The sequence below is a fragment of the Artemia franciscana genome, unplaced genomic scaffold (assembly GCF_032884065.1).
Source record: "Artemia franciscana unplaced genomic scaffold, ASM3288406v1 PGA_scaffold_32, whole genome shotgun sequence".
Taxonomy (NCBI): domain Eukaryota; kingdom Metazoa; phylum Arthropoda; class Branchiopoda; order Anostraca; family Artemiidae; genus Artemia; species Artemia franciscana.
The window spans coordinates 1,748,180-1,771,567 of NW_027062665.1; the positions used below are offsets into that span (position 1 = coordinate 1,748,180).

Here is a 23,388-nt window from a genome sequence, read left to right on the forward strand (position 1 = left end):
TTTTCTGAAAATTTGAAAAAAAATATTAGGAAAAACCTTTATAAAAAAAATAGCAAGAGCCGGAAATTCAGTTTAAATATAAACGAATATGACAGACATCCATATGAGAGTAAGACGACAAAGACCGTCATACACAGTGATGGAGGTTTTGGTATTAGCAGGTGCCAAATTTAAAAAAAAAGAAACGTGGGAAGAAAATCCGCGAAAAAAAAGCTAAAAACATATGGCATCAAACAATTTAAGAAGTCGTAGTTTTTTTTAGGTATATGTCTTTGGGAATTAACAGATCGTTAATGCTTGAGTTTTTACGAATAAACAGTGTTGCCAAATTTACGTAATTAGTCTGGTTAGTTTATTTACACAGTTCAATTCGGCAACACTGGAGAAAACGTGAAAATATCTCAAGAACTTCGCAATTCTGAAAGTAATAGAAGAAAAATCTCAGAAAATCGCTGTTTTCCAGGATTAATAGACCTTAAATGTACACAGGGGGCGAAAATACTTTTATTTCAATGTCCTTGGAACTTTAAGAAAATACTTTTCTCTGTCTTTCAAAAGAAAAAAACACAGGGCGGAAAAAACCTTACCTAACAACAATTATGTTCTGAGAAACCATGAAGATTCTGATAAGACTACTAAATAATAGAAAATTGGTCTTTATAATCGCCTTAGTTTATGTCTATTTTAACTATACTTCAACAAAAAGTTTCATAACATTGACAGAATTCGGGATAGCGCTGATCTTTCTTTTTTAAACTTTCTAACTTTCTTATAAACTTTCCTAAATAACTTTTTCTAAATAACTAGTAAACAACAAATATACTTCACTGATACACTGAAAGACCCCTTTGGCAACTGAGTAAAACTGAATGTTGCGTCATCTATTCGCAAGAATAATGATGAAACGGTTTTCCTATTTTATAATCAGGGTTTTACAGCATACATTAATTTTGTCAGATAATATAAAGATTTTTATTGTATCTTATTTTCAGCTATTAAATTAATAAGAGGCGATATCGACGTCATACTGTAACGTCACAATCGATGTTGTACATTTTAGCTCAGGTAGTTGTGCCTATACACGAAAATGTTGGGGGGACGGGACAAAATGTATTTCTCAAGATTAAGGGGGAATTTCCACAAAAACAAATGTTAATCCGGATTTGATAAGAACAAAGCGTCTAAATTAGATTAGGATCATAAATGAAGAGATGACCTACAGACCTAACGCAGGAAGTAACGCTTTTTGTGGCTTTTCTTACAGAAATTTTAGTATACTTAGGAAGATACATACCTTAAGGCATATTCAGTGGGGAAATACTTTTTACAAATTTGACATTGGAAAGCTTTCTTTTGATCGATTCCATTTTCGTTTGAGACTTCATATTCTTCAACAACATGTGTAAAAGTTCCATCTCCATTATCAATAGCTTGAAAAGAAAATTTATATAAAAATAAAAATATAGCTAAATAAAAAAAAACGAAATACAGAAATCAGGAAAAAAAAATTTTATACTGCCACAAGCATTGTCAACCAAAAAATAAGTATCGTATCTGATATGAATTATGGATGTCAAATAAGAAATATAGTTGATATTACAGGAATACAACAGACACAGAATTTGTATGTGCGTTTACATCAGACAAAGAAAACTAGACTGAATTCCATGAATCACAAGACGAAGATAAATAAGCTGAGATGTACGTGAAGATAACCATCGCCGGTCGGTTCGGCTTCGCGTGACGAGGATCAGACGATATTTTGAGAAAAAAAAGCACTTCGCTGCTTATCTGCCAAAGTTTAGCTGCTTTTCTGACGATATTTTGTCCCCCCCCCCCCCAGAATGGAAGAAGCGGTAGGGTATACAAACCAAGGCGTTGATGAAAACTGTTAAAGAGACTCCGAGACCATTGGGGGTTTTCGCAAGCATGATCAAGGATGGCGAGGAATAGCCACTCCACAAGCCCAGGACACCGTTAAGTAGGATTCTATCTCTTGCTCCATCCTAATACCAGGGAGAGAAAAAAGAAAGCTCATAGAAATAGGCTGATGGTAAATTTGCTTTTCTAGGATCGCATCTCAACGTGCCGAGCGTGCTCGTCGCCGTAGGAGGCACACTGCTATTTCGGATGAGGAAACCGAATCTACGCCATCAGCACCACCACCACCTCCTCTCATTGCTAAAAGAGAATCTGAGCCAGTTGTAAAGAGAGCTTCGAGTAAAGTGGCTTCTGGGACTCCACCTCTCCCTGCTCAAGGATACAAGCGAAGGAGGAAGACGACAGAAGTCGAAAGTGAGGAGGAAACAAGCCCAGCTTGTTTCCTGACTCAAGTACTAATAAACAAGTAAGGGTCTGAACCGACAATTTACCTACCAACTTTGAGACATTGGCAAGTTTTAATTTGAAGACACTTTTCATTTGAATTTTCATTCAATGGAAAATGACGCGATTTCTTCAGTAGCCCAATCATTCATCTGTGGAGTTTTCTTGTATAATATGAAAAAAACTTCGTTTTCTTAAAGAGTTAAAGAGGCTGCGTCCGAAAGTCGAACCTTAAAACGTACAGGAATTAGAAGAGGCAGTAAAACCCCCAGCTTTTAAAGACTCTTTTGTACAGGTTTTTTGTTTTTTTGCTAACCCCCCGCTCTTGGCTTCGGAAAGGCCCTCTTTTAATTAACAAAAAATTGAAATGAATGAATAATGGAATAACTTCGAAAAATGTTAAACACAAGAGGACAGGAGAACCATTGCGCTGAAACTAGTAATTAGTAACAATGAAGTCCCCCCACAAAAAAAAACCTGTACAAAAGAGTCTTTAAAAGCTGGGGGTTTGGGGGGCGGCAGCCCCCCAACTGCCTCTTCTAATTCCTGTACGTTTTAAGGTTCGACTTTGGGACGCAGCCTCTTTAACTCTTTAAGAAAACGAAGTTTTTTTCATATTATTTCTGTACGTTTTTCTACAATCCATGGTGGATGTAATTTAATAATTCCTGTACTCCTCGTACAGGAATTAGGAGAGGAACTTGGGTGGCTGCCGCCCCCCCCCCGCTTTTAAATCATTGTATAAAATAGAAAAAAAAAATAGATAGAATGACCGAAATGTTTCTTTTGCTCATAAGAAGCTAATATTCTGTTATCTCTCAAATGATAAGCTGTCCAGGTGTTATCAAAATTTTTTTTGATGTTGTGAAAAAAAACGCCCATAAGGGACTTGAACCCTTGACCCGAGGATTAAGAGTCCGACGCTCTACCGACTGAGCTAAACACTTGCATGTGTATAAATATAACTTCTCAATAAGTTTTAAAAATTTCAAATTAACATGGGCTCTTATGGAGAGAAATCCGTTAATTAAGTATCTAATGCGTGGTTTCTGGAAAACAGGGAAGGAGTTATCGGATCGAGCTGAAATTTCGCGGATAAGCTCCTGGGCCGTAGGGGACCTTAACTTGTGAATTTCAGCCCGATCGGACAACGTTAAAAGGGGGGGGGGGTTGGAGGGTTGAAATTTTCGGGGGGTTAAGATTTTCCTACGAAACTTTCCAGGAAAATTACTCGGAGAATTCCGCATCGAATGAGTCTTCGTACACCCAGATCTGATGTCGGATGTGACCTGTAGGCGTCTAGGAAAAAAAAGTAAATGAATTTTAAGTGGCTATGCGTGGTTTCTGGAAAACAGGGAAGGAGTTATCGGATCGAGCTGAAATTTCGTGGATAAGCTCCTGGGCCCTAGGGGACCTTAACTTGTGAATTTCAGCCCGATCGGACAACGTTAAAGGGGGGCTGGGGTTGACGAGTCGAAACTTTCGGCCAGATTTTCCCCATGAAGGAAAAGTTGGAGGGGGATGAAATTTTGCAGGTTTCTTAGTTGGAGCTCGGGCTACAAAATGAATCCCTCCCCATCCCTCTGCGACCACTGGAACCGAAGATCGCTTAACATTGTCGTGTGTCGCCTCTTTATAGAGGCACGAGTGTGCCTCCTTGATTGCATAAAAATAAAATGTGTGGATTTTATCTGTTGCTGTTATGCTATTATGAAAATACTTCAAACATAAAAATTACAAGAACACAGGCCATGAAAACTCTAAAAAAAATTTTAATCAAAAATGGCATATGAGCTGTACTTCAAACAAAAATCTTCATACCCTAAAACATACAGAAAAAATAGTGTTTGTTTTCAGTTTTAACTAACTTTTAATCCTTTTATTCGTAAGAAAATTTCGTAGAAATTCCCAATCCCTCACCAAAACTCAAGATATTCACTATTTTGTAATTCCCTTAATTTTTTTAATTAATTCGCAGATTTTGTTTTTTAATAGCACTATATTTAAAAAAAAAATAATTCCCTTAAGTTTTGACATAATTCACCAATTTCATTTTTTAATAGCACTATATTTAGAAAAAAATTGTAATTCCCTTATTTTTGAAATAATTCAACGATTTTGTTTTTTAATAGTACTATATTGCAAAATCTTTTTATTTTGATAACTTCATATTCAAAAGGCGCTTACACATAATTCACGCAACCAAAACACTCAGGGAATACGATAAGTGGGGGAGGAAAACCCCTTGAAGGTAGAAAAAAACTTCAAGATGTATAAAAGGCAAGCGTTTACCTTCTTCAGCAACTTAAAAAAAAATACCAGATTATATTTATTACATTTATCTATTATATTATATTTATTACATATTTATTATATTATATTCATTATTATATTACATTTATCCATACGCTCATTTCCTATTTAATCGGTCTTTGATCAGCTTTGTAGAACCGATGGTTACTATAAGTACTACTATAAGTTGATGGTTACTATAAGTATTATAATAAAAGTTACTTATAGTTTGGTAAGTTGATTGTGTTTTGAGCAGTTTTATTTCTTACCCCTTTTATTAGATATTTAACATCAAAGGCCATTTAGTGTTGATAATAAAATGAAAGTATTCAAGGATTTAACAGTTTTTCTCCCATTATTCTGCAAAATAATTAGTACTGTTCATTTTATTATTCTTAGATGTTGGAAATGAAGTTTGGTTACCGTCTTTAGTCCCTATAGATTATCCAAAGTTTCAAAACAATCATAATTGCCAATCAATATCTTCCTCACCGGTCATATTCCGTCGTAAAGTCTTTATATCTAGTCCTAGTTTAGTCCGTATAAATCGTCCAAAATTACAAAACAGTCATAATTGCCTATCAATATCTTCCTTATCGTTGATATTCAGTCTTAAAGTCTTTATATCTAGTCCTAGTTTAGTCCGTATAAATCGTCCAAAATTACAAAACAGTCATAATTGCCTATCAATATCTTCCTTATCGGTAATATTCAGTCGTAAAGTCTTTATATCTAGTCCTAGTTTAGTCCGTATAAATCGTCCAAAATTACAAAACAGTCATAATTGCCTATCAATATCTTCCTTATCGGTGATATTCAGTCTTAAAGTCTTTATATCTAGTCCTAGTTTAGTCCGTATAAATCGTCCAAAATTACAAAACAGTCATAATTGCCTACCAATATCTTCCTTATCGGTAATATTCAGTCGTAAAGTCTTTATATCTAGTCCTAGTTTAGTCCGTATAAATCGTCCAAAATTACAAAGTCATAATTGCCAATCAATATCTTCCTTATCGGTAATATTCAGTCGCAAAGTCTTTGTATCTAGTCCTAGTTTAGTCCCTATAAATCATTACAAAAGTCATATTTGCCTATCAATATCTTCCTTACCAGTAATCAGGTTTGCTTCAGTAAGGGAATTAATAGCATCTCGTTCATGAATCTTCAGATGGCGTTTCAAGCTCGAAGAGGTGAGAAAACTCTTTCCACATATCTCACAAGAATACCACTTATCACGGCGGTGAAATCTACAGGGAACGATTGATTATTAATAAAACTAGCTAATAGTGGAAATAAATAAAGTATAATATATTTTGCACTACTAGTATGACAGTTTGGCAAACGAAAAGCAGGTCATTCTCGAACGAGGTGGGAAGCCGTCGTAGGGAAATATTTAAAGGAAATAGAAACTTCTTGGGATGATGTAAAGAGGGAGGCTTTGAATAGATTGGGATTGAGGAGGAGTATGTGTAGCTGTGGTGGCCTCGAGCGGATTGATGCTGCAGTGAGTTGTAGGTATTAGTAAATTAGTATGACAATAAATAGGTTCGTTGATCTAGTACACATGGCAGATATTTATTCAATAATAAGCCCATTATACTCTCAAATTTCATTTGACAAAATTATTTATTTTACTATTTACTAACTACTGATAAAATTAAGGTATGTATGCATAGAGTAAGAGTAATTCAAATAGTCAATTAGCCGTGAGTCATTTGAAGCCAATTGAATATCCCAAAAAATCCAAGATTTGTGACTGACCATGTCCACAGGACTTGTAGGCAATTGGGTAATCACGAATTGACTATAAGAAAGGGAAAAACGAAATACTAAAAAAAGGCAGGAAAACTAAAAACTTAATTTTTAGTTTTCTAAAAACTAAGTTAGGAAAACTTAATGAAAAACTAAAAACTAAAAGGGAAAAACAAATTAACTTCAAAACGACTTTTGTAACTTCTTACACTTTGATGAAAATTATTTATTCCATAACTTTATTAATTCCATGAAATGAAAAAAAATAAGTAAACTGAAAACAATAAAACTATAGAATAGCTATAGGTAAGTATTATTATTAAGTATTTATTTATTATAATATTTATGACCAATATCGCGCTGACTATTGATTATTTTTTTCATAATGATCTCGGGAGTAAAACTTCTTAGTATATATCACCCCCTCCCCCTTCAAAAAAAGACGCTTATTTACAAACCGTTTCAACTGCGCACCTATTCAATGGAGCAGGATTTGAGAATAAAACTGGCTTAAAAATACTTCTTTTTCCCTGACTTTTCGAAACTACCTTTAAGGATCTCAACAAACAGCACGACTACATGTGAGACGATATTTCTTTACAAAATATGAAACATGAAAATAAACATGAACATAAACATGAAAATAGACAACTTGTCTGTTGATGGGAAAAACAGCGTCACGTCGGCCATTTTTGAAACACTAGTCTAGCATATACAAAAACTACTACTACTAACAACGCAATACAGTATCAAGTCGCCTTAGATTAACTGCGCATGCTCCTTCTCTACCCCTGCCTATTAAAATCTTCACTCTTCACCACCCAATAAGAAGCTCTAATTTCCTTTAAATCCTTCCTTACGAACTCTTCCCACCTCGTTTGGAGACGACCTGCTTTTCGCTTAGCCCTAGATGTCAGGCCAAAAAGAACAATTTTTGGCAATCTGTCATCCTACATCAAGAAAACGTGTCCTTATTTGGTAAAAATCAGCGTTGTCATGCTCAAGTTTTAAGTCATGCTAAATTTTCACCCGCTTATTAATTTCTTGCTTTGTGTGGGTCTTTGATAAAGAACTGCCAAAAATTCTGATGTGGAAATGGATTTAAGACAAGAAGAATCAGCGCGGTTTATTTTATTTCTCCATCGAAACGCTGTAACAGGAATAGAACAACCATTATCACTACAAAAATAGAAAAAAGGTGGGATTTATTTCAATGAACAATACCCTTATTTCTCTCATTATATTTCTTATTCCTTATATTTATATTCATTATTTCTCGAAATTCCTCTCATTATAGCCTTACAATCTGGGGCTTTTCATACAGCTTCCTGTTTGAGATAGGATCAGTCAAATGGGTCTATTCCAGCATATGCAGTCTAATTATGTCCCACTACAAGTAGGTACACAGGAAGAAGGATGGAATTTGGACGGAATCTCAAAGAGTTTACCATATTTCATTAACTACTAACATCTACCATATAATTTGTCTACTTTTAGTGGTTTTAAATCCCCCCCCCCCTTCCACACTACCAAAAATACAAAAAGCCTGCGTGTGTCTGTGTTCCACTATAATTGACTTTGAGCAGACCTATAACAAATCCATTATAGTTATGTGTCCATACGGGTGCGGCTAGGTAGCCAGCTGAGCCAATCCGCCACTGTTCGGAACAAAATGGCTATCTCAAAATTTTGATCCGTTGAATTTGGGAAAAAATGAGCGTGGAAGGGGTCCTAGGGTCGCTCCTTACTACAGTTAGTTACCACGAACTGTTTGATTGGTATGATAATACGTCCATACGGGAACGGCTAGGTAGCCAGCTGAGCAAATCCGCCACTGTTCGGAACAAAATGGCTATCTCAAAATTTTGATCCGTTGAATTTGGGAAAAAATGAGCGTGGGAGGGGTCCTAGGTCGCTCCTTACTACAGTTAGTTACCACGAACTGTTTGATTAGTATGATAATACGTCCATAAGGGAACGGCTAGGTAGCCAGCTGAGCCAATCCGCCACTGTTCGGAACAAAATGGCTATCTCAAAATTTTGATCCGTTGAATTTGGGAAAAAATGAGCGTGGAAGGGGTCCTAGGGTCGCTCCTTACTACAGTTAGTTACCACGAACTGTTTGATTGGCATGATAATACGTCCATACGGGAACGGCTAGGTAGCCAGCTGAGCAAATCCGCCACTGTTCGGAACAAAATGGCTATCTCAAAATTTTGATCCGTTGAATTTGGGAAAAAATGAGCGTGGAAGGGGTCCTAGGTCGCTCCTTACTACAGTTAGTTACCACGAACTGTTTGATTAGTATGATAATACGTCCATAAGGGAACGGCTAGGTAGCCAGCTGAGCCAATCCGCCACTGTTCGGAACAAAATGGCTATCTCAAAATTTTGATCCGTTGAATTTGGGAAAAAATGAGCGTGGGAGGGGTCCTAGGGTCGCTCCTTACTACAGTTAGTTACCACGAACTGTTTGATTAGTATGATAATACGTCCATACGGGAACGGCTAGGTAGCCAGCTGAGCAAATCCGCCACTGCTCGGAAAGGTGGGAAACAAGCTCTGTGCATAGTCCAGCTTTTTTAAATAATGCCATCAAAACCGTTACTACAAATATTCAAATATTTAAATAATGCCATTAGGACCGTTAATAAAAACAGTCCTCCATTTCCAATTGAGCTCTATATTGATACCAGTCATCTCATATGTCTGTTACACAGATATTGTCTGTTACACAGACAATATCCCTCTATTATCAGGTGATCTCCAGGTTCTCCAAAATACAATTCATAGAGTTTGCTCTGGTCTTAATGAGATTGGGCTTCAAATCGCCCCCTCTAAAACTGAGCTTCTCGTCTACGGTTCGTCTCAACAATTTTCCGTTACTATCAATATTGGCCCAGAGACTATTTCTGCATCGTCCTCTCTGAATTATTTAGGTGTCCCATTTGGATCAAATCTTACGTTATCTAAAACGTTATCGTACTAAAACGTTATCTCGCTGTTGAAAGAAAAGCTTAGAAAATCGTATGGGCTGCTTGCTCGAGCTAAAGGCCGGTTTCACAAAATAACCTTGAGCAGACTTTACAATGCGTTTTTCTGCACCGCATGTCTTCTTCTTGGTCCCTTCGTGGAATTTTTTACAATATCTGAGCAGAAAAAACTTAGATCTTTATTCTTCCGTTTTTGCAAATATCTTCTGCAATTACCGCTCTGGACTCGCAACCGGTACATTTCGAGTAGATATAGCGTTTTCGACATTTCCTCAAAAATGAACCAGCTTGTGGATAGGTTACACAAGCGTCGAGAACATATGTCGACCTTCCAGTTAATTGTTTAGCTTAATTGTAGTGCGAAAGTAGCTGATATGCTCTTTGTTTTTTCTTTTGTGAGTTTTTTCTTGTTTATGTTTTTATTTTATTTTGCTGTTTTTGTACTCATCTAAGTGCATTTTATGTACATAAAGAGGGTTTAAATAAATTATTATTACCTTGAATGTACATTGAGCTGTGAAGATGAGCGAAAGGTCTTGCCACAAAAATCACACGTGAAAGGCCGATCATTGGTGTGCAGTCTCTCATGATCTCGTAAGTGACTTCGTCGTACGAAATTCTTGCCACAGTACGTACATGTATACACTTTCTCCATTGTATGGGTATTTATATGCTCCTGTAAAATTGAGAAAATATTTTAAACAGGCCAGACTCCTCACAAGGTTGCACAGGTGACAGAGGCTCGTGGGGGAGAGGGGAGACACAGAATACGAAGAGAACACATTTTGGACCACTATTTCCCAATTTAATTTCGATTAAGCACAAGAAAACAAGGCAAACTTTAGGGAAACTCGTTTAAAGCTCGTTTTCATATTAAACCCTATTTTCACCCCAGTAAAATATTCCAGAAAAATATACAGAAAGACTTCACTCCCCTTTTTCCTGAATCTCTTCCCCTGATGTTTTTTCAGACCATTCTGAAAAAAACATCAGTTTAGTAAAGTTCAGTTTAGTAAATTTTCAACATATTTTTTTTGTATTATATATTTTACATATTTCTTACAATTTTTAATGATCACTTCATATAGGACGCATTTCGTTTATAATTAGTTTTTAAGGTATATTTTTCTTGTTTCTGTGGTTGTATCTATTTTTCTTGTATTTGACAAAAGACATAAATTCGGCTCAATTAGAGCTTGAGATAGTCTCACTTTCTCAAAGTGAGTACTTTAGAATACAATTATTATAAATATTTCATCACCCCAAATTTTTGTGCAATAAATTCAAGAATACATAAAATATCGACATCGACAGTTTCTACATCGACATATCGACATCGACAGGCCAGGAACAACTCTTCTTCTTGCTGGTCTCAAACAAAACTTTATTGTTGGGAATAATTACATTATTCAAATTTTTCTTTATTGATGAAAAACACGTTGTTCGACCCAAAAAAGGTAATTTTACCCCAAGGGGTAACCCCAAGGGTAATTTTAGTGCAATTTCTTAAAATTTAGCTTTGAAATACAATTTTACAAATGTTTCATCACCCCAAATTTTTTTTGCAATAAATATGTGAATAGATAAAATATCGACATCGATAGAGTTTAATATTAACTCGTCCAATGTCGTTATTTTTTCTGTTTCTCAAGAATTAAAAGACTGAAAAGGAGGGCAGCTTTAGAAAAACTGAAAAAATTTAAATGGACTTTGAAAATGTTAAAATTTTTGATAAAATCAGAAATCAGAAATTTTTTCTTAAGAAAATCAGCACCACTATTGGAAAAATTATTGTCATAAAAAAATATTGTCAAAAAATCAAACATTGAGAAAGTTTCACTCGCTTTTAATCCCCATTAATCCTCAATAAATCCCCACTTAGCCTCAATAAAGTATTCCAGAAAGATTTACCTCTTACGGAAAGAGAGGAAGAAACTTTCATCCTTTCTTAACCTCTTCTGCCTCTTTCTAGTACCATCCATTGTCTAAAGTTTATTTACTCATCTTTGAACACACTATTTTCGTTACTACAGGGTGAGCCAAAAGTCACCGATCTATTTCAATTTTAAATAGCTTTTATAGTTTAACGGTTATAAGCATGAAATTTAGTATTATAAAGTCAAGGCGACGGAAATTGATTTTCTATCGTGTACCGTCCGTATACCGGATCAGGTTATATACCGTACGTTGTACGGTACTGAATCTCTCCATAATTAATTTCCAGGATCTAAACAAAAAATTAAAATATTAAGAAAATAAAAATATTAAGAAAATAAAAATATTAAGAAATAAAAAAGATATTGAAAAATAAAAAGAGTCAGTGACTTTTGGCCCACCCTGTATAATTTACTAATTTCTTTTAGTATTTATAGATCAGTTTATGTATAACATATTCCGGTTATAGTTAGTTTTTGAGGAACGCGTTATTTCTAAGCTTTTTTTAATTTAACATTAGAAATTAATTCGGCTCTATAAGGACCTTTGATAGTTTATTTTTTAATAAATATTAATTCATTTTATATCGTTACTTACATTTCAAGGGTAAGGTGCCTTGGAATAGTGCCAGCTTTGGGAAAACAGATTCTAAACGAAATCAGCACCACTAGCGGATTTGTACCCCTACATCAACATCATTAGTAACTGACCCACTTCAATTCCATATTAATAGAGCTATTGTACCAAACAACAAATGATTCGGGTAGACTTTGTGCTGCATTGAATTGACGTAAATGAAAAGTAAAAAAGTAAAGTAAAAAGATGAAAAGTAAAAAAGAATAAAGCGTGGTGCAAATTGACGAGGCTGAAATGAAGATACAAGGTGGTTGAAATCAACGCCATTTGTGGCGGCATTACGATTTTTAAGAAATTAACACATTGAACAACATGAAAATTCCCCAATTAGAAAAACAAACTTAATTAACTAACAAACTGACTAAGTGTAATTGTAATTTTTTTTAACAAACCATGTTGATTTTAGAATTAGCGGAACTCTAAAAATTTAGATATAAATTTGGCTATGTTCCAGATATTTACTCTCATGGATATTAATTCTTTGTTATTACCTGAATCGTAAAACATCAGCTAACAACAAGTGCCCATATGTGCCCAAACTAAGCGGAAAGAGCTAAACTACCGATATAAAAACCCTATACCCCACATTCACTGCTTTTTACATATCGTCAGTCGGGTATCAAAAGGTCGTATCTCCATAATCGTAAATTCTAAGAATAGCAACAAAAAAAAACTCACAATTCTTTTATTTCCCCTCTTATACCCGTAAAATAAAATCGGATTGATGTGTAAAATCAATAAATATCAATCTGTCTTTGTTTTACGATTATCGGAAAAGAAATAAAAAAGTTGGGAGGTTTTTCTTGCTCTTCTGAAAATTTCAATTATGGAGATACGACCTTTTGATACCCGAATGACAATATATTGCTATTTATCAGGTCTTATTGCTAAAAATATATACCATTTATTTCATATACAATATAAAATGGTCTTTAATATGATATGCTGCTACCTTTCATATTTAGTACCATTAGAAGATTATTTTAGTACAATGTAGAAATCTGCACTCTAAATCTTTAAACAAATTTAAAAATTACATAGGCGTACAATGTTCTAGCATACTAACGCTGGAGAAAACGAAAGGGAATAGAGCAATATAACCCAAGTTAAAATACCATTTTCTCAGGGCTTGGAGATGGGGAATGAAAAGCTCTAGTTAACTTTTAATAGTATGCTTTTTATTTAGATGAACTACCACTTTCGGGGGGCTTGATGTTGTTTTTCAAATTTGTTGTTAGAATTTGGGCTGTAAAATAGTTACAACTTCTGATTCAGCTTCAAATGGCAGCAACAATTACAGCAAATAAAAAGCAATAAAGCAATAAAGATCACTGATTTCAAAATGGAACTTGTTCCATTTATTTAATTCCATTGTTAGAGTTGTTTTACTCCTCTTCTTTTCCCTCCTTCATTTATCTTTTTTCTTCTATGGAATTTTCCCTCCTTCTTTTTTACCAATCTATTCTTTTCTCTAAATTTCCCTCCTTCTTTTTTATCTATTCTATATGGTTCTCTCCGTCTTCTCTATCAATTCTATTCTTTTTATCAATTTTCCCTCCTTCTTTTTTACCAATTCTATTCTTTTCTTTAAATTTTCATTCTTGCTTATTTCTTTTTCGTACTACCGTCAAATTTGCTAGATTTTTACTTCCGGACAGAGTTAATAAACTAAGTACATATTAGTATCTGTAGTCACGCACGTATATAGGAATTACGAAAAAATTCAAAAAACGTAAAACATAGATAAATTGAATAAAAAATAAAAGGGACTTAAGAAAAAATACCAGCTAGTCAGATATTTTGGAGGGAAGGGACAGCATCCCCCTACCAGAAAAACATAAGTGAGAATAGCTTAAAAGCCAGTGCGAGATTAGTGTAATCATAATTTTTTATTTAGGGCAATAAAAAATGTTTGATTCGAAGAAAAAAAAACACCTGATTTCTTTGTATGGAGTTGTAGATCTGATCGAACCCGTCCCATTGGAACGGAGACTGCGCTATGTCAAGTCATTCTGTTCGACGATTAGTTTGTTTATTGCCTTCCTGAAATTTATTATTGGAAGGTATTTTTTGGCATTTCTGTGACTAAAAGTTGTTTATTTTGCGTTATTTTTTTTCTTTCTTTTTTAAATCCGTGTTTACACTATATGTGCATTTGGGATAGTAAATTTTTTATTTGATTTGATTCTGATTTTATTTAAATTTACTTAATTAATTTGATTTTAAAAGAGTAATTTTATTTAATTTCAAACTTTATACAGTAAAAAATGAAAAACATACTGATTGCGTACCTTTAAGTGCCCCTTGGTTTTGAATGTTTTGTCACAGAAACCACAAACAAAGACCTTGTTTTCCCCTTCGCCCTCTTCCCGGTAGGCAATCACATATGATTCTTCTCCAGATGCAGACACTACTTCTGAGATTCGAATGCCCTCACTATCCAGCTCATAGCTGCCATCAGATTCATCAGCCTCTTCTTTGATAACTGAAACATCAAATCAATCAATCAAAAACCGTCACAGGCTACAAATCATAGACTCGGAAGTATGAATTCCAGGAAAAAGAAGCTCCAGCTCTTCCAAAAGATTAAGTAGCTTTCAGGGGCTTTAAATGAAAACTAAATAACTATGTATTTGGCTTTGACAAGTTAATTTTACAAAATAATGAAATACTAATCCAAACTTTTTTATAAATACTAATAAAGACAGTAATGAAGTAATGCACAGATAGTATTAACGAAGAAAACAAAGAATAAACTAATTTGCAAATACCACAGAGAGGAAAAAAAACTAAGCGATGTATTGAAGATGAAAGAGAAGATCAAGCTTAAATTTATAATTCGTTAATTATTTCTTACATTTTGCAAATAAGTCATTACACTCTCTTAAACTTCGTGAATTGGCTATCATTGGGAAAGTAGGCTAGTTATCGGCAATCACTTGGACTATAAGCAGTACATAAAACGATAAAGTAAACTCTTTCGTGCATAAAACCGTTTTTGTTTCTTTTTATTTCACAAAAAAAATCGTTTTTGTGATAAAAATTGGAACGGTTTTCATCCGCAAAAGACAAAATTAGACAGACTTTCCTCCTAACACGACAAAACATCTTTACCATAACTACGCATAAAGTTCGTCATGATCTCAACGAAACCTACTGACTGTATTATGAGAATTATCTGCACAATGGAATATCCAGTATTTTGTCAGAGGGGGGGGGGGTGTGCTACACAAATAAAAACTTTAAAAGCCATCAAAAATCAGCATCAAATATTCAAAGTTCCTTCTTCTTAAATTTGTGAGCCGTTCTAGCCAAGCCGTTTGCACGCTGGTCTGAAAGCCTGAGGACAGGGGTTTGAATCCTGGTGGCACTAGTTATTTGGTTTGGAAGAGGGATCAATAGTGTGACTGGTCAGCAGTGCCAGAGTCGACCCAGCTCTAAATGGGCACATGGAGAAATCTTGGGAGAAACACGGTAAGCTTTGGATGATTTGCCCCCCAACCAAACATTGCACGTCCGCAGAAGGCTACGCAGACCATTGGTCAGCATACAAAAAAGCTTCCCTCTAAAATTTTGTCACAAATCAATTTGTGGGTTTATCCCAGTGCGGGACCATAGAAGACATCAGTTTATTCAACTTACATATCAGATTTTATCAACATTTTCTTTCACTCTCAAGAGTACTATTTACAGGAAAATCAGAGTTAATCAAAGCAGAGATCTTTAATTTTGGGGGTAAACAGATTCAAAACAGTATTAGTAACTGTGTCATTCTTAAAATATTTTGTATTTATTTTTTTTGCGGGGGGAGCTCGGCTCTGCTCTTAAATGCAGTTAAGATTCTAATCCCACACTGAATCAACAGAATTTGTCTACCATTTTAAATGTGCTGTGACTTAGCAAAGAGAAAAAAATGAATTTTGGACTAGGGACATATGAGTAGTATTAAGTTAAAAAAAAACTGAACCGTTTTGAATCAGTTTTTTAAGTTCGACTATTTCTAAATTCAGTTCTGTCTCATATTCTATATTTTTTTTTTTTTTTACAAAATTTCTCTACGGCTAAAAATGTGCTTTGACATCAATAAAGAATGATATTTTGTATAACAGGTATGAAAGATGTTCCAAATTCGAGCCGATTGTTGTAGGACCGTTTGGTTCAGTGTTTTAGGTTCCTTGAAGCTTAACCCCCACCCCCCACTAATAAGCCTTTCAGGTTAGGAATAGCTGAAGAAATTTTAAATTTGGAAACTGTAAGGTGTCCATCAATTATTGGTTGAATCAGGTTTATTTTATTAAACAAGAGACATTTTACAAATCCAGTTAATTGAAACCAAGTCTCACAACAGGTCAAACCATGACTCTCTGGTTATTACCTAGCTTACTACTACAACTACTAATAACTCACCGCAGCACCAAGCGGCCTGAGACCAACACAGCTACGCACGCTCCTCTTCCAACCCAATCTATTCAAGGTCTCCCTCTTTACACCCTCCCAGGAAGTTCCAATTTCCTTTAAATCTTTATTTATGACATCCTCCCACCCCTGAAGAGGACGACGTGCTTTCCGTTTAGCCCCAGACGGTTGGCAAAAAAAGAACAAGCTTTGGCAATCTGTAATCCTTCATCCGCAGAACATGGCCTCAACCTTTCTTTCATTATAGCCCTAGAAAGCGGGATTGAACCACATTACCTAGCTTAGCTTAGTATCTATTACCCAGATCTATCTATTACCTAGTATCTAGCTTAGATATTACCCAGCTTAGTATCTATAATATTTCCTTTTTTTGTCAAGTGATCAATTCTGAAATAATAAGATTCTAAATGATACCTGTGAGATATTTATTTGCTTCAGTTTCTTCTTCTTCCTCCTCAGACTCTCCTTCTGGCATCCCAGCTGAAATTTCGATCACTTCAACATTTTCATCATCAGCACCAATATAAAAGTCTTGAACATAATCTGCATCATCCATTGGATTGCTAGCATCCCCATCATAGGAGTCATCCTTAAAAATATCATTTTTACATATTACATTCTTACTTTTATTTTTACGATATTATAAGGAATTATTGCTATAGAATGAGGAAAAGATTTTTTTTCCAAAAATATTTTTGACCCAGAAGAAGCGGCACCAATGTGAGTGTAGCACATTTACGAATCATTTTGTGGTTCACTAGCGGATGTAGTTAATTGCGAATACATTGTAGAAGCTGGATGAAGGGTATTCTAAGTAAAATTATGCCATTTAAAATAGCTCCTTTTAAATTACAGCAGATGAGTTGAATTCAAAATGCAAATTCGCATACTAACAGAAAATGTCTAAGAATGTTATGGGAAGATTACCCTTATCCTTGCTTGTGCATAATCACAGCTCGAACTAATGAGGGGGGTTTAGATTCTACAAAGTAAAGGTATGTCTTTAATAAAATTGGAAACTAGAATATAATACAGTAAACTACAATTACTAGTAACAACCTTTCCTATCACACAGCTAGCTTAGGCCAACACAACACAAATCCATTTCAGTTCCTTGGCAATATTTAACCTCACGGGTTACCACTCCCTGAGTAGGACCTTGTCACCTTTTACCCTTTCTTCTTCCCTTCTAAGGTAAGGAACCCTTCTAAAAGGTGCTCCTTCTAATTTATTTAAATAGTTTCATTCTGACTAGGATGCCCAGTTATAACCTTTCATAGGTAAACTCAAGTTATGAATCCATGAATGGGTTGGTTAAGATCAATTTAAGGTGAAATCTCCAGAAAATGGCCTATAGAACCTTCCTGTTGGAGGAAAAAATCATAGTCTTAAAATACTTTTTTTTCTGCTCCAAATTTCTCCTAAGAGTCAACCTGCATCATTCTCCTGGAATACTGAATGCTTTGTCTCTAAAGCATGTAGATATGAAAATGGCCTATAGAACCTTCCTGTTGAAGGAAAAAACCATAATCTTAAAATACATATTTTTTTCTCTGCTCCAAATTTCTCCTAAGAGTCAACCTATTCTCCTTTATAATTATTTTATAAATATTTTTCACAAACACGAAGTAAATTCACATCCAAGTTTAAACTACATTCCCCCCAGTTTCCTTGCACATGATATGATCAATAAATACACAACAAGGTAATGTGAGCAACATAACAGATATGAGTAAAAATAAGGATCTTACAGGCTCTGGCTTAGCAATAAATATCCCTTCATTGCTATCATCTGCATCATTGTCAGATCCTCCGTAAAAAATTATGGTTTCTCCATCACCTTCTTCCCCTAAATCTAAGGAATCAGATTCTTGGACAACAAAACCTGTTTCATCATCTAAATAAATATGATCTTCCAATCCAGAATATGGCCTCTGACCATCCATTTTCTATTCTTTCCTAGAAAAGATACAACAATTCATAAAATAGATCAATAAACAAGAAATGGTATGTCCTGTGAAATAGGTCTTTGGACCTATTTCTAAAATCTAACTCTTTGGAGAAATTAAATTAAAAAAAAAAAAAAATAATCAGCTGATAGTAAGGAGCAACATTAAAACCCAAAAATTATTCTGTATATGAGGGGAGCTGCCGCCTCCTCAACCCTTTGATCATTATGCTAAAGTTATCAGGGATTTAAAAAAGCTTCTTATTCCAATTAAAAGGCCATAGCTTTTCAAGAATCGTTCACAAGGAATTGTGCCAAAAAGTCAAACTTTAACATAAAGAGCAAGGACTGAGCAAGGGAGCAGCCCCCTTCATGTAAAGAATATTTTCTGTTCATTTTAAGTTTTGTTACTGCTCCTTACTTTCAGAAGAAAAAGACTTGTTTTTTTATATGATTTCTGATTATTCTTTAAATTATGCTAGGAAATCCACCTCCCTCCCATGTGAAAAACCTCTCTCAGAAAATCCCTCCTGCTTCAATTCCCCAGGAAATCCTTCCTGGAATTCTCCTTACTTTCATTTGAATTTTTTTTTCTTGTCGTTTTTTAGTTCATTCCGGAAATTCACTCTCCCCTCCATTTTGCAAGACAAATCATTGGTCAGAACTCTTAAAGTCTTATTTTGTAAAACACAGAGCAAGTGTAAATGGCTAGTGAATGTCAAAACTGAACTACTATATGATATAATAAATATGGAAGAAAAAGAGAAAAATACATCATTCCAATATCCTTTATTGGAAAAAATTCTCCCATCTCATTGAATGTTCCCCTCAAAAAATTCAATATCAAATACTACTACTACTACTACTACTACTAATAACTCACTGCAGCACCAAGCCGCCTGAGGCCAACACAGCTACGCACGCTCCTCCTCCAACCTAATCTATTTAAAGCCTCCCTCTTTACACCCTCCCAGGAAGTTCCCATTTCCTTTAAATCCTTATTTATGACATCCTCCCAACCCAGACAAGGACGACCTGCTTTCCGTGTAGCCCCAGACGGTTGGCCAAAAAGGACAATCTTCGGTAATCTGTCATCCTTCATCCGTAGAACGTGGCCTAGCCATCTCAACCTTTCTTTCATTATAGCCCCAGAAAGCGGGATTGAACCACACTTTTCGTACAACCTACTGTTTGAAATACGGTCAGTCAGCCGGGTACCCAGAACAATCCGTAGGCAATTTCTCTGGAAAACATCTAGTAAATTTTCATCTGCTTTTCGGAGTGTCCATGCTTCAGAGCCATATTTGACCACTGTCATCACTGTAGCTTCCAATATTCTAATCTTGGTTTGTAGGCTTATCTTTCTATTCTTCCAAACTTTTTTTAACTGTGAAAAAACACCCTGAGCTTTAGCTATTCTACTTTTAACATCTTCACTGCTCCCACCATCTTTACTAATAATACTACCAAGGTAACTGAAGCTCCCAACCTGATCAATCTTTTCGTTACCTAATGTCACCTGTTCATCTTCACCTATTCCTAACCTTAGTGACTTAGTCTTCTTAACATTAATTTTCAAGCCTATTTTAGCACCCTGAACTCGTAAAACCTCTAAAAATTCATTCATTTTGCTCACACTTTCATCTAATATGCTTAAATCATCAGCATAATCTAAGTCCAGGAGCGTTCTTCCTCCCCATTTGATTCCATGGTCTCCAATTGCCTTTCCTGTGCTCCTTAAGACGAAGTCCATCAAAATGATCCATATAAAGGGGGATAGAACACAACCCTGCTTAACTCCTGATTTAATACAAAACCAGTTGCTAACCTCATTTCCTACCTTAACCGCAGCAGTATTATTCTCGTACATAGCGCAAATCACTTTAATGTATTTTTCTGGTATACCATATAACGATAAGACCTTTGTTAACGCTGTTCTATCAACAGAATCGAAAGCTTGCTCATAATCGATAAAACTAAGGACCAAAGGTGTTTGACAACGAAGGGACTTCTCAATTATTAACCTAAGAGTGAAAACATGGTCGACACATCCTCTACCTTTTCTAAAACCTCATTGTTCTTCCCTTAAAACTTTGTCTACAGCATGTCTCAGTCTAAAAAGTATCATATTACTCAGTAATTTGCTACCTACAGAGACCAGACTAATGCCTCGATAATTCCGACATTCACTCTTGTCACCTTTCTTATACAGTGGTTTAATTAAGGTTTTCCTAAAATCATTGGGTACTTCCCCTTTTTCAAAAATCATGTTCATAATCTTCAGTAGCTTATTCCTAACCTCAGAGCCACCATATTTAAGGAACTCATTAATCATACTATCAGCACCTGGGGCCTTATTATTTTTTAATCCTTCTAGTACTGTCGCTAATTCTTCCTCACTAAACAAATCTTCCTTCACATCCAAGGTATCACAAACTTTTTCATTTTCATCTATATCTTTTCCTGCAACTGTATCTCGGTTTAGCACATTCTCAAAATGTTCCACCCATCTTTCTTTAACTTTTTCCTTATCACTAATTGTGACCCCATTTCTATCTTTAACTGGGACTAGTCCGGATCGGCTACTCCCTTTCAATTTATTAACATGCCAGTATAATATTTTACTATTATGCCGTCTAGCCGCATCTTCCAGATCCTCAGCAATTTTATCCATCGCCTCCATTTCACATCTCCTTAGTTCATATTTTAATGCTTTCTCCACTTTCTTTACATTCCTTTTGTTTTCATACGACCTATCGCTCAGATAATTCTTATACAAACCCCTTCTACTCTCTATTAAACCTAAAGCTTTTTCACTAATATTCCTAGTTGCTGTCTTAGCACTCTTCCCTAGGACACCATCAGCAACTTCACAAATTGTTTTTCTGAAATTATTCCATCCATCTTCCACATTGTCAAATTTTAAACCCTCAAATTTAGTACTCAACTGTTCCTGGAATTTTTTTCTCAAATTTTCATCCTGAAGTCTACCAACATCATAACTTTCCGGGAGGGAGTTACTCTTCCGAAATTTCAGCTTTAAATTAACCTTAGACACTACTAGATGGTGATCTTTACTTTTAACATCAATAACGGCACTCCTATACACCCTAGTATCTTGTATTGATCCTGCTAGTCTTCTGTTTACAATAACATAATCAATAAGGTTTGCTGTCTTACCATCACGTGAATACCATGTCAACTTATGGGCCATTTTGTGACCAAACACCGTATTGGTTATAACTAGGTTGTTATACCTACAAAATTGCAAAAGCCTATAGCCATTACTGTTTTCTTTTCCTACACCAAAATTACCTAGGCTAGGATACCATCTATCCCTATTTCTACCAACCTGGGCATTAAAATCTCCTAGCAAAAACACCATATTTCTACCTGGTACCCTGTCTATTTGCTCCTGTAACTGTAAGTAAAATTCATCTGAGTCACTAGTATCTCCATCAGTTGGTTCAATGGGGGCATATACTACTATAACTGATACCCTAAACTTTTTAGTCATAAAATGAGCAATTAGTATTCTATTATTAATACCTTCCCAGCCTAAACAAGACTTAGCAGCTTCCTTATTCATCATGAGCCCTACTCCCTGTCTATGTACCTCATCCTTCCTTCCTGAGTAAACAAATTCTATGTCACCTAATTTCATGCTTCCTACCCCTGGGATATGAGTTTCTGAAACTCCTAATAAATCCAGTTCAAACCGTCTGAATTCGTCAGTCAAAATGTCGATGCGATAGTCATTTTTTAACGTCGTAACATTCCAAGTTCCAATTTTCATGTTCTTTAAATCTTTGAAATTATTTTGGCCTCAAGAAAAGCAGTGATCCCGGATACCAGTGCAGGATGGGGACCAACATATCTTCTCAAGTCTACACCGAAGCGCTTAAGCCGGCTTAGAACCGGACAGCAAGAAGTCCCTGGGACCTCCAGTAAGTTGGAGGCTTTGTGCAATCCTGGGCCCATCTTGGTCACAACATGGTTTTCAGCACTTGGCGATGCTCTTCTATCAACAAGAGTCGAAATCCTGCACAGACAGTCCCAAGCCTATTACCTCCGACTCATTATATATTCATGCCTACAAATATTATGCTACTACGGGGAGGCAGCCCATAGTAGATAAATTAGCTAGGAAGAGGTTTTTCAGCCCGAAAACGCCCATCAAAACAAACCAAGCCCAGAAAATTATCCAATAATCAGAATCCCGTACGAGTGCTGTGTTGTTTACTAGGCTATAATTTCCTCGAGGGGCGCCACTCCTCAAGTGGGAAAAATTGACCGCAAGTTTCCCAGTCTTGCAGGTACCCCGAAAGGGTCGAGGCAGCCCTTTACAGAGGCCGTTGTCCATAAATCTGGATCTTACGCCCTGCCGCAGTTGTCCTCCTATAGAGGATCCTCCCACGATGGTGTTCTGCTTCACCATGCAATTTAACCCATTACTGGGAGAAGGTTTGTAACTCATCTGACGCGTGAACACGGCAGTTGGCCCTGCTGAGTGTACATTTGAGGGGCCTTCTTCCTCCTCCACCTGAAATTATGACCCCCAGGGGAGGGTTTCCCAGTTTCTATTATGGGCCCCACTGGGACAAGGTCCTACTTGGCCTAAGCCTCCTATGGAGCTACTCTACCTATCTATAGGGCTTACATATATACATATATATATATATATATATATATATACATATACATATACATACACATACATACACACATACATACACATATACATACACATACACATACATACACATATACTCACTAACGTGCAAATATATACCCTGAATTGGTATAGGCTAGGTCTGTATATGGTGAATATTAATTTCCTTTCTGATGCAAATGCACAATAACTTTGGATTCAGGATGCAATTCTGACTATAGAGATAAGTATTTTTCTTACTTGAAATATATGTGCAGAATTAGAAATTCTGCTGGTACTACAAAAGTAGACCTAAGTAGCCAATTTAGCCTGTCTGAAACATCTCACAAGCCAACACCTTATAAAAAACACCTTTGATAATTTAAATGAATAAGAAAACTTATTAGAAAGTCTGCTGATACTGCAAAAGTAGACCTAAG

At 35.6% G+C, this 23,388-nt stretch overlaps 1 protein-coding gene across 2 annotated transcripts in view; it reads right to left on the reverse strand.

The window, feature by feature from the left end:
- The window catches only part of LOC136041668 (zinc finger protein ZFP2-like), a 52,662-nt gene that overhangs the window by 20,003 nt on the left and 9,271 nt on the right, over positions 1 to 23,388 (reverse strand). For both annotated transcript variants that reach the window (XM_065726385.1, XM_065726384.1), the window contains exons 2-7: positions 18,101 to 18,308; positions 16,764 to 16,938; positions 14,225 to 14,418; positions 9,860 to 10,038; positions 5,728 to 5,864; positions 1,295 to 1,430 (exon numbers count right to left, since the gene is read on the reverse strand). In XM_065726385.1, coding sequence (XP_065582457.1) covers positions 1,295 to 1,430; positions 5,728 to 5,864; positions 9,860 to 10,038; positions 14,225 to 14,418; positions 16,764 to 16,938; positions 18,101 to 18,295 — 1,016 coding nt within the window. In that variant the 5' untranslated portion in view covers positions 18,296 to 18,308. The remainder of the gene's footprint in view (positions 1 to 1,294; positions 1,431 to 5,727; positions 5,865 to 9,859; positions 10,039 to 14,224; positions 14,419 to 16,763; positions 16,939 to 18,100; positions 18,309 to 23,388) is intronic.